Here is a 15,589-nt window from a genome sequence, read left to right as displayed (position 1 = left end):
GGGTGTGCATGCACAGGTCAAACTGAGCCAGAAGTTGCAAGGAGGACTCCAGGCAACTCACAAACACAACTGAATGCTTGTGGTCAAACCTAAGGAGCTTCCAAATATGCAAACAACACACATCAAAGTTGCTGGTGAACGCAGCAGGCCAAGCAGCATCTGTAGGAAGAGGTGCAGTAGACGTTTCAGGCTGAAACCAAATATGCAAAGCTCATTCCCTCACCAAATCAGAACCTCTGTGACCACTTTCTGCATTGCACGGAGGGAAGATGCTCCCTGAACACTGAGGCTCCTCTTTTGTGCCTTTTTAATCAATTCCATCAGCGTTCAGAAAGGAAACGCAAGCAATTTCAGTAGATCCACCACCCCCCCCCACCCCTTAAGCTGGTCCCCAGTGGTCTTGTGGGGTTTCACCGGGAACATTTCCTCCAACTTAGTCCAAACATGCAAAACACTTCCCCACAAATAACCATCTTCAAATGAAGGGTCTGACCCCCTTCTCTTGACTCAAATATCATCAAGACCCCATGATTAACACCCAAGGGAGCAGTGTTGCCCAGAAACAGGTACACCAGCTGTAGGAATACCAAGAGCAGACCAAGACAGGGTAGAAGTTGATATGATTTCACCAGTGGGAGACAAAGCTATAAAATGAGGATAGATAAATATTTTGAAGATTGAGGAACTGAGGGTTACAGGGAACTAGTAAGGAAGAAGAATAGAGGCCAGTATAGTTCAGCCACGGTCACATTGAATGTTGAGTCTTGCTCTCGTTCAGTTGTGTTCTTGTGCTAGTGACACTCACGTCTTGAAAATTTATATTTTAAAAGAAAGCTTTCCAGACTGCTATGGAGGGCAGGGATGGAGCCCAGGCTGCAACGTGTGTGTGTGTGTGTGTGTGTGTGTGTGTGTACATATATATATATGCCCAAGACTTTTGCATAGTACTGTATCTTCAAATAACTTTGTGGCATGGCACTTAATCAATTTTTGTTTATTAGAAGACTATGGTATTAGCAAATAAAGCTTCCCTCAAGATATATTCTTCTCAATGGAAATGACATTGTGTAATATTTCCAAGATTTTAATTTTTTGAAAAAGGATAGTCTCTCTGCTGGGCGCTTTCTACGTGGCCAATCATGTGTGGAGCTGTACAGTACTTGTAAAGAATTTCACCGGAGAGGACCTGGCGTCCGGGTGGTCACCCAGTATCATCTCATGCTCACTGCCCATGAGGGGTGACTCGATTGTAATCAGCGGCAGGAGCCCCGGTTTCTCTCCTGTCAGTTTATGGCCAGGGTCACTAGCCCAGGCTGGCTTTCTGATGCGGCTGGCTCATCCCTTTTACCAGCTCCCCACTCTGTAGCCCGTCGGCCACAGCGTGAAGGTTATTGTAAACTTCAGGCATGTGGGGCCGGCAGGGTAGCATAGATATTACCAGGACACTATTCCCACTCGGGGCGTCAGGAGCTCAGAGTTCAATTCCAGCGCCCTCTCTGAGGGCTCTCTGCACGTCCTCCCCGTGGAAAGTGTGCCTTTTCCCCAGGCGATCCAGTTTCCTCCTACAGTCCAAAGACATACCAGTTAGGTTAATTGGTCATTGTAAATTGTCCCGTAATTAGGATAGGGTTAAATCAGAGTTGTTGGTGGTTACGAGGGCGACGTAACTCAGGCACCCAGAAGGGTCTATTCCATGCTCTATCTCTAAATAAATAAACATAAATATCCTCAGCGTTTTCCTGCACTTAATGTATACAACAAACGTTACAAAGTAAACACAAGAGATTCTGGAAAGATGCTGGAGATCCAGTGTAACGCGCGCTGGAGGAAATCAGATCAGGAGCATCTGTGGAGGGGAACAAACAGGCAACATGTCGGGTCAGGACCCTTCCTCGGGTCTAAACTTTATGGTGTGTCTGGATGGGATCTGCTTACTCCCACTGAAGTTCATAAGAGCTACACACTCAAAATGCTGGGGATCTCAGCAGGTCAGGGAGCATCTACAGAAAGGAATAAACAGTCAATGTTTCAGGCTGAGATCCTTCGTCAGGACTGGAAAGGAAAGCGGGGGTGGGGGAAAGCCAGAATGAGGAGGTGGGAGGAGGGGAAGGAGGGCAAGCTAGAAGGTGATAGGTGAAGCCGGGTGGGTGGGAGGTGATGAGGTAAGAAGCTGAGAGGTGATTGGTAGCAAAGGTAAAGGGCTGGAGAAGAAGGAATCTGATAAGGGAGGAGAGTGGACCATGGGAGGAAGGGAAAGAGGAGGGGCACCACCGGGGGGGGGGGGGGAGGTGATAGGTGAGAAGAGGTAGGAGGGGGACCAGAGTGGGGAGGAAGAGGAGCAACATTTAACAGAACTTAGACATGGCAATGGGCATGCCATCAGACCGGAGGCTACCCAGACAAAACGCGAAGTGTTGATCTTCCAACCTGAGAGTGGCCTCATCATGGCCGCAGAGGTGGCCACGGACCGACATGTTGGAATGGGAATGGGGACTGGAATTAAAATGGCTGGCCACCGGGAAATCTTGCCTGTTGAGGAAGGAGAGTTTCTGGTTTGTCAACATCACATTGCAATGTCCCAACACAAATCTTTATCGTACCCACAAACAAGTTCCTACCTGCAGGGTATTCCTGTAGTGTGGAATCAGATTGGACAGAGTGGGCTTCATGGCCCAGTCTGGGTCACTAAAGTAACAGCTCCTGAAGTTTAAGCTCCTCACGGGGATTTCTGGCACCAGGATTCGAGTCAGGCGATCATTCTTCATTACAAGCTCAAAATAAAAGTTCACTTTCAGGTTGCAGGCGCGCCTGGCAAGTTTAGACCAGGAGAGCCCCCATATAACCTGGTTGTGAGGGTCGTGGACATGGCACTTGATGTTCATGGTCCGCAGGGTCTGATAGCAACTTTCACACAAGGTGTCCAGGAGGTCGTCCGAGATACAGTTGTAATTGATCGAAATGTGCGTCAGCTCACAGAAGTTGCGAATGATTTTTGGGAAGGTGGGGTTTGCGTAGATGGCGAGGTGGTGGCTGAAGAGGTCTTCAATGTTGAGCTCAGAAATGGAGCTCCCGGTCCTCTGGTGGATGAGCGAGTTCAAGATGGTAAAGCCCTGCTCCATATCCAGCCGAGCTCCTCTCAGGTTAAATGACTGCAGGTGGCTGCACTCACGGCGAAGGAAAAAGTTCAGGCTCTTTAACAGAAGGAAATCTCGATTACAGCATATAGGCTCTTCAATTGCATAACAATATGATAAATCCTACAATACTATTGAAAACTTTGCAAATTTCCAAACTTGGCCTGTGATCTAACTTACTGCCCATTAGGCCTCCGACATTTAGGTCAGCAATGAGGGGCCTCCATCTCCGTCTGACTGTACCATCACACACAGATATAAAAGAATTATGCATTGCTGATTCTGTAACAATTTTTTTTTACCAGTCAGGGTCGTTAGCCCTGAACTGAACCCCCAAACCAGGTGGACCGCTCCTAGTCGGGCCTCTACCCTTTGACCTGGTATAGGTGACCCTACTAAGAGCCGAAACATAAAGCCCTGACCCCAGCCAGCACAGCTCTCCAGGTCATTGAGGCACACAAGCCCCCAAACCCAACAACAAGGTTATGGTCCTCTTGGAGGCAGGTGATCCAAGTTTTGTCTTTATTGGTAATTACCCCTCAGTTAGTACTGAGAATCATCAGTATTAAGTCGTTACTATGTTTTGTTGTTATGCAAAACTACTTTATATCATTTCAATGGCATGTATACAAATACCTGAAGTGAGATTATCTCGATTTGTACAGAGTTTGCAAGGTGTGCCCATCATTGGAATGGCCGGTATTTATTGTCCATTCTGATTGCAAGTGAAATTCATTACTGATGATTAATTTGGGTTTAGAGGATAAAGTCATAAATTCGCACATAGCGCAAAATTGATGTTCAATGAAATGTAATGAGAGTGGACATTTACTTTGATTACTTTTGTTTTGAGATACAGCATGTACCTTTGAGCCACACTGCCTAACAACCCCTGACTTAATCCTAACCTGATAACCAGTTTACCGCTGAGCACATCTGCATGAAACACTGATATGGGAATGGGGCATCCATCATCAGGGACTCCCCAGCACCCAGGCCCTGCTCTCTTCTCGCTGCTGCCATCAGGTAGAAGGTACAGGAGCCTCAGGACTCACCGCACCAGGTTCAAGAACTTTCAACCCCCTCAGTAAAAAGGGGACAACTGCACTCACTTACCCCTTCATTGAGATATACACACAAGCAAAGACTTCACTTTAAGGAGTCTTTGCCTTATTATTTCATGCTCTCGTTACTTATTGGTATTTATTTCTATTTGCATTTGCACGGTTTGGTATTGTCTGCACTCTGGTTGATCTTTCATTGATCCTGTTATAATTACCCACGGAACAGTGAACCTCAGGGTTGCCTGTGGTAACACACATGTCCTCTGATCATGAAGTTTACTTTGAACTTTGGACAATTTACAATGACCAATTAACTGACTAACCAGTAGGTCTTTGGACTGGGGGAGAAAACTGAAGCACCCTGAGAAAACCCTCGACGTATACCCTTCTTACAGTTGACGTGGGAATTGAACTCTGAACTCTGACATCCCAAACTCTAACAGAGTTGCACTAACCACTACGTTACTGTGGCGCTGGAGATCAACCATGGTGCAGAGGCTCAGATATACTCAGGCTGGTGGAATGGCGGGACAGGAGAAAGATGACCTTTAATAAAGAGATGGGAAGTGTTGCATCTGGATAGGAAAAATGAGAAGAGGCAATCTAAGCTAGAGGGCAGAACTCTGAAAAGGGGTAAAAGACTGGAATGACTGTGGGTACACGAGCACAGTTTGTTAAAAGTGGACCCCAGTTAATATTGCATTTGAAAAGAGGTGTGCAATGCCCCAGGAGGTCATAATGAATTTTATCACTTTGATTTGCCACAGGGTTCTGTCCTCCAGGAGTCGGGGGTTCAGCTCAGAGTTAACAACCCTGAGTGCTAGAACAAAACTGTTACGGAAACAGCAATGAAGAATCCTACATCTGAGTGTGACGGTATTCCTGAGTCTCCACCCAGGACTTGCATGACTGACAGTAGTGAAAACTGAGAGGAAACTACTGACACGATGAAGGAAGCCGTGAACACCGTCAGAGACAGAGGACCTTCATTGCTGCCCTGAATGCCAGCGGTGTACCAGGCAGTGAGTAAGAACATCAGCCTCCAGTTCTGACTACCACAAAGTAGGAAAGATATCAAGGTTTTGAAGAGATTTAATTATTTATTTGAAATGCCCTTCCAGCACAACAGGCTATACCACCCAGAACCCCACTTCTTTAACACCAGCCTAATAAACACAGGGTGGCGGGGTGGAGATACGTCGCCACCAGAGGAGGTGTAAGGTTCTCCTTTCCTCCGCTAGCCTGCAGGTCACCCTTGGGCAGGGTGTAGCACCCGCTTAGCCCCCCGATCAGGGTTACATAAAGCCATGGGAGCAGGTGGTGGATGGTCGTATGAGCAGCTGGTGCACATCACAAGTCCTGGTTATGCGACCACTGACGCCAGGCAGACAATCTCTGAAGAGTATTGGTAATGGCTGGGGTCACCCGTCTTGTAAAGACACTGTCCAGAAGAAGCCAATGGGGAGACCACTTCTGTAAAAAGTTTGTCAAGAACAGCCATGGAGAGACCACAGTCATACAATATGGCACATAGTGAATGAATGAGAATGAACAATGACCAATTAATCTACTAACCGGTACATCTTTGGGATATGGGAAGAAACTGCAGCGGTCAGAGGGAGAGTGTGCGAACTTCTCACAGGCAGCTCCAGATCTGGACTCTGAACTCCAGAACACTCCAAGCTGTAATCACAACATGCTAACCACTACGTTACCATGGCGCCCAAAATGCCCAGATATATCAAAACGATTCCAGGGTTGATAATTTACATGGGATTGGAGAAGATATAGTTCCCCTTGCAATAAAGGAGGTTTAACAAAGGTATTTAATCTTTATGGATCTAGCCAGAGTACATAGAGGGACTGAGACTATTTGGTCAAGAACCACAGAAAGATAAAAGTAAGCTAAACTAACGTCAGGAGCAATAAATTTTTACAGCGTCATCAAAATCTGGAATTCACTGTGGGGAGGCAGTGGGGAAATACAACACGGCATTCAAGTATTTTCAAAGTAAACTTTTCAGGATAATGGAGGGATAGAAGAATAGATGTAATTGGAATGCAAGGGTTGTTGTGCAGGCTGACTGTCGTATTCAAACCGAGGCTGGATAAGTATATGAAAGAACATGACCGTGGGGGTGGGGGGGGGGGAAGACAGCAAATAGGACAAACTGAATTGCTTGGATTAACCTGATATGGACTCAACAGGTCAATCAGTTGCATTTTGTGGTTGAAACTTGCTTGCTAGGTGAGTTGATGGGGCAGATAGATAGGCCGGAGAAAGTAAGAATTATAGATTTCATGAGATGGGATTTTACGACAATCTGACAATTTCATGGTGACCACAACTGATGACCTCCAAGGACCACATGCTTGCCGTAGGGTTTAGAGGCTTGTGTACCTCAATGACCCAGAGAGCTATGTTGGCTGGAGTCAGGGTTTTATGCTTTGGCTCTCAGTAGGGTCGCTCATGTGAAATATGCCAAGGGTAGAGGCCAGACTGAGAGTGGTCCACCAGTCCTCCAAGTTCGGGGGAATCCTTCTGCATCTGAGTGTGATGGTATTCCTGAGTCTCCACCCAGGACTTGCATGACTGACAGTTGTGAAAATGGAGAGGAAGCTACTGACACGATGAAGGAGCACTGCCAGAGATGGAGGAGCTTCATTGCTGCCCTAAACACCAGAGGCATAATAGGCAGTAAATACGTAACCAATGACAGATTTTATATTACTTCAAGCAACACACATCAAAGTTGCTGGTGAACGCAGCAGGCCAGGCAGCATCTCTAGGAAGAGGTACAGTCGACGTTTCTGGCCGAGACCCTTCGTCAGGACTCCATCTCTTCCTGTTGTTTTTATATTACTTTACTGCTTCTATTCAGATACACATTTGATTGCCCTACCTGGACACATTTGTTAAACCAGCTGCAATTATAACCATGTCTGAACAGTATCCAGAGTCAACATGCCTAAATCTAGAGGGCATGCATTTAAGCCGAGAGGGAAAGTGTCCAGGTAGACGTACACAGAGTGGTGGGTGCTTGGAATATGCTGCCAATGGTGGTGCTTGTGGTTTGGAGGTTTGTGTGCCTCAGTGACCCAGAGAGTTGCGTTGGCTGGGGTCAGGGCTTTATGCTTTGGCTCTTGGTAGGGTCACCCATGCCAAACAGGCGAAAAAGTAGAGGCCAGACTAAAGGTGGTCCACCGGTTCAACAGGTTCAGGGGTTCAGCTCAGGGTGAACGACCCTGACTGGTAAAACAAAACCGTTACAGAAGCAGCAATGAAGAATCCTTCTACAACTGAGTGCGACGGTATTCCTCAGTCTCCACCCGGGAATTAGAAGCTACTGACACGATGAAGGAAGCACTGAACACCAACAGAGACGGAGGACCTTCGTTGCTGTCCTAAAGGCCAGCAGCATGGCAGACAGTAAGTAAGTAAGTGATGGTGGAGACATTTAAGAGGCTTTTAGATGGACACATGAATGTGCAGAGAATGGAGGGGAATGGACCATGAACAGCAGAAGAGATTATGTGTTATTAGTTTACGTAGTTCTTGGCTGAAGGCCCTTTTCCTGTGTTGTACTCTTTATTCAATAACAACATAAATAAACGTGCTGATCTTCTATTGATACCTAGTGCGAGACCTCAATCATCTAATGTGAATAGGCAAATAGTAAGGGCATGGAAGTATATATTCAAGTATTCAAAGTGCATTTATTATCAAAGATTGTATATAGTGTACAACCCTGAAATTCATCTCCCCCAGGCAGCTATGAAACACAGAAACCACAGAACCTGTTTAAACCAGAACACTATTTTCAGCTGATTGACAGTTTTTTGTCTAGATTTACAGAGCCAAAGATAAGACACTTGGAAATCTCTACGGATGTACCATGCAGAGCGTTCTAACTGGCTGCGTCTGCATCTGGTATGGCAGTGTGGGGAGGATGGGGTCGTGCCACAGCACGGGATCAGAAAAAGCTGCAGGAAGTTGTGAGCTCAGCCAGCTTCGTCATCGGCACCAGCCTCCCCAGCATCCAGGACACCTTCAAATGGCAACGCCTCAAAAGGGCAGCATCCGTCATTTATGTCTCTCTGACCCAGAATTCGTCTTCTCCTCATCGAGGAGGAGGTACGGGGGCCTGAAGACACACATTCAGCGTTTCAGAAACAGCTTCTCCCCCTCCATCATCAGATCTCCGAGTGGTCAATGAACCTCTTGTCATGGTTCCGTTTGGTTGTTCCCCTTTAACGCTCCTTTCTCCCTGATTATGCCCTAATTTCAGCCATTAGATTTCTAATTGCTGCTAGTTTGCTTAATTACGGTACACCTGGTTTGCATCAGAGACCGTGAAATAAGTACGATGGCGTCACTACACAGGTCGCCAGTTTGTTGGTCTATTCTTGTGTGATGCTTCGTTCTCTTGTCCGCTTAGAACTGTCAGTTCTAAGTTTAGTTCCAAGTTCTGCTCTAGTTTCGAAATAATCCCTGTAGATCCCGTCTCCTTGTCAAGACTCCTCCGGTTTGCTGTTCTACGTCCACGTCTGCGCCAGCATTCCCAACTCAGTCGACGTGCCGGTTCCTGCACTTGGGTTCTCCTCAGTCACCCCGGGCAACACCCCTGAATACTACCTCAGCATTTCACCTCGCTTTTTGCACTGCTTATTTAATTTAATTTTTTAAATATACTTTTAAGTAATCTAATCTAATCTAATTGTAACTTATAGTTTTTATTATGATGTATTGCATTGTGCTGCAGCCACAAAGACAACAAATTTCATGACATACGGTGGTGATATTAAACATGATTCTGATTCTAAGGGCCGGAGAAATCAATTAATAATTTCACTGAAGTAAATTAGTAGGCAACAATATTTAGAAGATTATGTCAGGCTAAGAATCTGATGACAATAATTCTTGTGGCTATCAGATTTAATTAATTTGCTTATTGCATCAGCACACCTGAGGCAATTTTCCTTCCAGCTCAATGTAAACCAGAAGCTGAATAGAGAATGCTGCATATCAGAGAACAGAGAATTGTTCCGGTCAGCTCTTAAGGAACCATCCCAGGCTAGGATAGCCTACAAGTGTCTAACCTCACTACTGCTATGGTAACGGCTACAGGGGGGCAGCACAGTAGCATAATGGTTAGCAACTCTTCCACGTATTCCGGAGTTACGGAATATAGCAAATATTAATTCCAACAGCAACCAGTCTTCAGATCTGAATGTGGATTGTAGATTGAATTTAGAACACAACTCAGAACAATGGTGCTCTTGGAGCTACAGACTGGGGTTAATTGCAAACCAAGAAACCTCCCATTGACCTGCAATGTCTGCATATATTATGTATGAATGGAGCTTAGAGACAATGGTGATTAACATTCACTTTTGGCATCTGAAGTTTTGGACATGTTTGAAAATTATATGTAACTCAAAGGAAGCATTGTAGATACATTGTATCTATAGAATTGTCCTGCTGTTACCTTTGATCTTTAGCATATAAAAATGTCATGTAATATTGGGTTGGAAGGCCTCTTCAAAGAGTGTATCCAGTATGATGCCTGCTTATGTGCTGATTAAGGACTTCTATATCACCAGCTTCAGTCTCTCTGGTGACTTCGATCAGAGTCACGACAAGCTCATCTCGTTACAGTACCAGTGACCGGGGTTCAATTTCCGATGCTGTCTGTGAGGAGTTTGTAAGTTCTCCACAAGACTGTGTGGGTTTCCTCCAGGTGCTCTGGTCCCTTCCCACAGTCCAAAGCTGCTCTGGTTAGTACATTAATTGGTCATTGTAAATTATCCTGTGATTAGGCTAGGGTTAAATTGGGGGTTGCTGGGCGTCACGGCTCAAAGGGTCAGAAGGGCCTATTCCGGGCTGTATCTCAATAAATAAAAATATTACTTGCATTTATATCACATTAGTGTTCTTAACAGTTTCAAAATAAAACTGATACTGAGCCAAAGATGGGTGAGGTGTGGGAATCCCTGGACAGAAGAGGGCTTTACCCAGAGACAGAGAGGAGAAGAGGAACGGTAATGCCAGGGCCCAGGCACAGAAGGCCACGCCGCAGACATCGGCGACTGTCATGGAGATCAACAAAGGCACGGCAAAGGAGGTGGAGGGTAAGGAGAAAATCAGAAGAGGCTGGAAAATGAGAAGGTGCCAGAGGAAGGTGACACATTTGCAAACCGGAAGGATTAGAATGTCGCGCGTGTGGGGAAACCAGGCGGTGCGAGTCAGAGGCGTAGCGGCATGGGATGCCTGTGACATCGTGAAAGAAGGGGGCTGTAGGTTCATTCAACCCCCTCTTGAAAAGGTTGAGAACAACCGGGTCATTATACTGTCAGATTATGAACAAAGCTATTGGAAAGCGTAAATCAGAAGATTGAAATGTGTATTCCTCCCTTGAAGTGGTACCTTTAGGAAAGCGTTCCTGACAGAAGGCCTCCACACCAGTCGGTCCAACTCCAAATGTTGCATGGTGAAAGATTGTAGCCGATTGTTCTCATTCCCTAGGCGTGCCAAGAAGCTCCTCATTGTAACCTGGAATCTCCGGGTCAGCAGGGAATTGTACGGATTCATGAACCTGATCTCACAGTTCACCAGGTACCTTCCAAACTTCTTGGCATACCAGATGGCAGACTCGTACTCAACCCGCCGATACTTGGATGGTCTCCCGCTGAAGGTGAAGATCCTGGATCGCCAGAGGGCTGGCGAATGCATCACTTGGTTCCAGCATTTACACACCAGCGCTGCCCGGACTCGGTCCTGATCTCCAAGCCACTGGAACACGTGTCTCAGGGATAATTCTGGCAGCTCGCTCCAATTTCCTACGTCTGCACACTGATCATAGGCTACCTCCATCTCCTCCATCCCATCGGTCATGTTGAATTCTGAGGGTGACAGTGATTAAAAGGACAAAGTTTAGTCAATAGCTTGAGGCTAGAATAATAATCAATGAATCATCGGGTATGACCTGATTATTAATTATGACACTGTCGAGGCCGGAAAAGAAACAGAGAAAAGTCAGTCATAACTGCATTATTAATTGCTACACTAAGTGTCAGACAAGTAACAACTGCTTAATTCTAATGGATCTATGCATGACACACACTGCATTTCAAACTTTCAAGTGGGTCTTATTCCTGAGTCAAGGTACTATTTTTAATGCCTGAATTTCCACTGCATGTCACATCATGTCTGATATGTTCGAGCTTAGCTTGACGTTCCACATCATCTTTACGTAGTCACTTACACTTTTACAAGTACTTAAATGAATCTTTCCAGTATCTGTCCCATGTACTCCTGTGGCATCTAAGCATTTCAGCCCACCTGCCCTGCCATTCAAAAGCATGTTACTTTAAAAAAAAGACTGGCTGATCTGCACTTCCACTACACTTTCTCAGCTCCTCAGCGTTTCGCTCACCTCCTTTGTCCGATACCAATCTCTCAGCTTGGAAGCTACAGTAGGGCGTCACGGCAGCGTAGTGGCTAGCTCAGTGCTTTACAGTATCAGCGATACGGGTTCAGTTCCTGCCCACTGCCTGTTCGTTCTCCCCGTGGCCACTTGGGTTTCCTCCGGGTGCTCCGGTTTCCTCCCACAGTCCAAAGACGTACCAGTCGGTGGGTTAATTGGTCATTGTAAATCGTCCCGCGATTAGACTAGGGTTAAATCGGGGGTTGCTGGAGGCACGACTCAAAGGGCCGGAAGGGATTACATAAACATAAGTATTTTTATGTTTGTGCATGCATCCAAAAGTTTTAATGCCATTTTTCCCATTATACCTCGCTTTCCAATGAGTCCCCATGACCGCCTAGGTTTCCTCCATGTGAGGCCTCCACCTGGTCAGGGTTGACCACGGATTTTGCATCCTGGCTGTCTGGATGCGCAGGCCTGGACAGCACAATATGGAGACCATGTGGCAAGCTCTCCTCCACCACGCATCTGATGAGCCCAAAGACCGACACAGTTTGGCACCTGCAGTGTCACAGGAGTTGCCAGTCTGTGCTGAACTCAACGTAGGACTGCCTTAGGGACCGCGGCTCTGGATTTTTCCCTCGGGGTTTACTCCCGAAGCCTTCCCCGTGAGTGGGTACAGACGCAAGGCAGCAGAGGTTTGAGATCAGAGCTTTCCTTCTCATAGACGGGCTGCCAACTACAGCTGATGAGCCCCATCTGCCCAAAGCAACTGGTTTTAAGGTGCCCGTAACCTGCCTTTGCCCCTTCTCCTGTCAGTGGAAACGGTTCCGCCAGACTTGCGAAGGTCAGTAGCTGGACTTGGTTGTCACAGGCTATTTGAGACGCTCGTCATTGGGAACATTTAATAGGTAGTGGGAGCTTGTCCCCATTCCCACTTTCTATCCTCATGTAATGGTAGGCTCTAGTCTGTAATTTGTTGTGTGAAGTGAGTTTCTGGAGTACCCTTCTCCATTGTTGACTTGTATATAAAAGTTTTGGTGGCTGGGTGGAGATATGTCTCTACCAAAGGAGATGTGAGATGTTCCTTCACTCCACTAGCCTGCAAGTCACCCTTGGGCAAGATGTAGCACCTGTTTAACTCCTGCTCAGGGTCACGCGAAGCCATGGGACCAGGTGGTGGATGGTCCTATGAGCAGCTGGTACATATCACGTCCGGGTTATGCAACCACTGGTGCCAGGTAGACAATCTCTGAAGGGAATTGATAATGGCTGGGGTCCCCTGTCTCGTAAAGACACTAACATGATTAAATCTGCAGATGCTGGAAATCCAAAGCAACACACAGAAAATGCTGGAGGAACTCAGCAGGTCAGGCAGCATCTATGGAAAAGAGTTATCAGTCGATGTCTCAGTCCGAGAGGCTTCCCCAGTCCTGGTTAACCAAAAGATCGACTGTTTACTCTTTTCCATAGACGCTGCCTGGACTGCCGAGATCCTCCTGAATTTTGTGTGTGCTGTGAAGGCACTGCCCAGAAGAAACATTTGTCAAGAGCAATCATGGTCAAAGTTACACCATGATTGCCCAGATCAAACAGTACGGATCATAATGAAAATGATGATATAAAAGTAGTCTTATCAGATGATGAGGTAATTACTTAATTTTTTTTCCAAAAATATACTTTATTCAGAAATATTACAAAATAAAATTATTTACATAAAAACCATTCATTGACTCTGAGTCCTTATTCAATAAATAAACTTTTAAACAATAAATCATGCATTGACTCTCAGTCCTTATTCAAATTTAAGATGTTTACAATAAAGCATTTGTTGACTCTCAAGCCTTAGTCAAGAATAAAAACTTACCTACAATAAAAGGCCAGGCATTGACTCTCCTTTCTTTACCGAAGTTCCTTTACCTTTTTACATTTCCAGCCACTCCTGTGGCACTATGTAGATTCATCTATCCACACTGCTGATGACGGGTATACTCCTCCCCACCCGACCCCTCCCACTCCCGCGGGTGATGAACCTTAAACTGTGGTCCTTCCCCACCGGGCCTTCGCGGTGGCCGCACCAAGCTTGACTGCGTCCCTCAGCACGTACTCCTGCAGGCGAGAATGCGCCAGCCGGCAGCATTCTCCCACCGACATCTCCATGTGCTGGAAGACCACCAAGTTTTGGGCTGACCAAAGAGCGTCCTTCTCCGAGTTGATGATCTGCCAGCAGCACCAGATGTTGGTCTCCGTGTGCGTCCTCGGGAACAGCCCATAGATCACAGAGTCCTCGGTTACGCAGCTGCTGGGCATGAATCTTGACACTGTCCCTTCCATCCTCCTCCACACCTTCTTCACGAACCCACAGTGTGCAAAGAGGTGGGTCACAGACTCCTCCTCACTGCAGTCCTCCCGTGGGCAGCGGGGTGTGGAGGCAACGTTCCGGGCGTACAGGAGGGATCTGACTGGGAGGGTCCCTCTCACCGCCAGCAAGTGAGGTCTTAGTGCCTGTTGGTGAGGTCTGGCGATGAGGCAATTTGCCAGATGTACTGGACAGTCTGCTCAGGGAACCACCCCACTGGGTCCATCACTTCCTTCTCCTGCAGTGCCTGCAGGGCATTACGTGCCGACCACTGCCTGATGGCCCTGTGGTCAAAGGCGTTGACCTGGAAGGACTTTTCTACAAAGGACAGGTATGGCGGCAACGACCAGCTGACGGGGTGCTGTGCGGTAAAGGGGCCAGGGCGACAGGTAGAACCTGGGCACACAGTGGTACTTAGTGCCCACGTATCTGGGATCCACGCACAACCTGATGCAGCCACACAGGAAGCTGGCCATCAGGGTGAGGGCGACATTGGGAACGTTTTTGCCCCCCTTGAGCTGACTCTAAATTAATTATTGATTGAGAAATTAATTATTGATCAGTAATTTATGTGCAATAGCTCTGCCAACTGTCCATCTGACAAAGGACACAACTAGTTATCAATTCACAGGGAGGCACGGTAGCCTTGTGGTTAGCACAGCACTGTCCGGTACCAACGACCAGGGTTCAATTCCCACCTCTGCCTGTAAGGAGTTTGTACGTTCTCCCCGTGACTGCCTGGATTTCCTCCCACAGTCCAAACAGGTACCAGTTGGTAGGTTAGTTGATCATTATAAATTGTCCCCTGGTTAGGCTCAGATTAAATGGGGGGGGGGGGTTTGAAGGGCCAAAAGAGCCTATTCCACGCTCAATAAAAATAAATAAAAATAAATCTATCTGCTATTGACAGGTAACTTACCAGTTTCTGAATGAAGATATACATCAATAATGGATTGTTAGTGAAACTCCAGGTCAAAGACTTGATCCTGTCAAATGTCAATGTATGCTATAGGCACTGTTTTATGCACGGGTTAATAACTAATTGTGTTCAATTATTTATCATCAAACTGGACTTGCCAACAAACACTAATTTTACTGTCAGTCAAGATCTCTTCCAAGTTAACCAAGAATCAAGGTTTCTGCACTGCGCTGCCATTAAAAATGATCTAGCTATTGCCCTCAGTATTGCCATATCTTAGCAATCCCAGTGACACCATAGCAACCTCTGTGACATCATAGCAACCTCTGTGACATCATAGCAACCTCTGTGACATCATGATCTGGTTCACTTTCCTGCTGTCACTGTAAAATTCCCATATTGAAATCAGTCTTCCTTATACAACGACACACCTAAAGAGCTTTCTTGTTTATATTAAATCCTTCACTCTCCTGTAATTAGATGCAGATATATTTACAGAGATTTGGAACTGTGCTCTGGTAGTATTTGCAGCTGTGTTGTTATTACAGTGGTTATAATGCTAATTTAAATCCTTCAAGTATCAGAACTGTGACAGCAACATAGAAATATAATTACAAAGGGATTAGATCAATTCACACTCAGGCATAATCTTTACTTAATTCATTTACTTATTTATCTATACAGTG

The 15,589-nt window shown here is 46.2% G+C and overlaps 1 protein-coding gene across 1 annotated transcript in view; it reads right to left on the bottom strand.

The window, feature by feature from the left end:
- LOC140190579 (F-box only protein 39-like) overlaps positions 1-15,589 on the bottom strand; it is a 58,883-nt gene that overhangs the window by 21,976 nt on the left and 21,318 nt on the right. The window contains exons 2-3 of the mRNA XM_072247263.1: positions 10,626-11,101; positions 2,619-3,191 (exon numbers count right to left, since the gene is read on the bottom strand). Of these exons, the coding sequence (XP_072103364.1) occupies positions 2,619-3,191; positions 10,626-11,093 (1,041 nt within the window). The 5' untranslated portion in view covers positions 11,094-11,101. The remainder of the gene's footprint in view (positions 1-2,618; positions 3,192-10,625; positions 11,102-15,589) is intronic.

Source organism: Mobula birostris, chromosome 30 (genome assembly GCF_030028105.1).
Source record: "Mobula birostris isolate sMobBir1 chromosome 30, sMobBir1.hap1, whole genome shotgun sequence".
In the NCBI taxonomy this organism is placed as follows: domain Eukaryota; kingdom Metazoa; phylum Chordata; class Chondrichthyes; order Myliobatiformes; family Myliobatidae; genus Mobula; species Mobula birostris.
The sequence above is the reverse complement of the archived record's forward strand: the minus strand, read 5'-3'. Positions and strand labels throughout refer to the sequence as shown.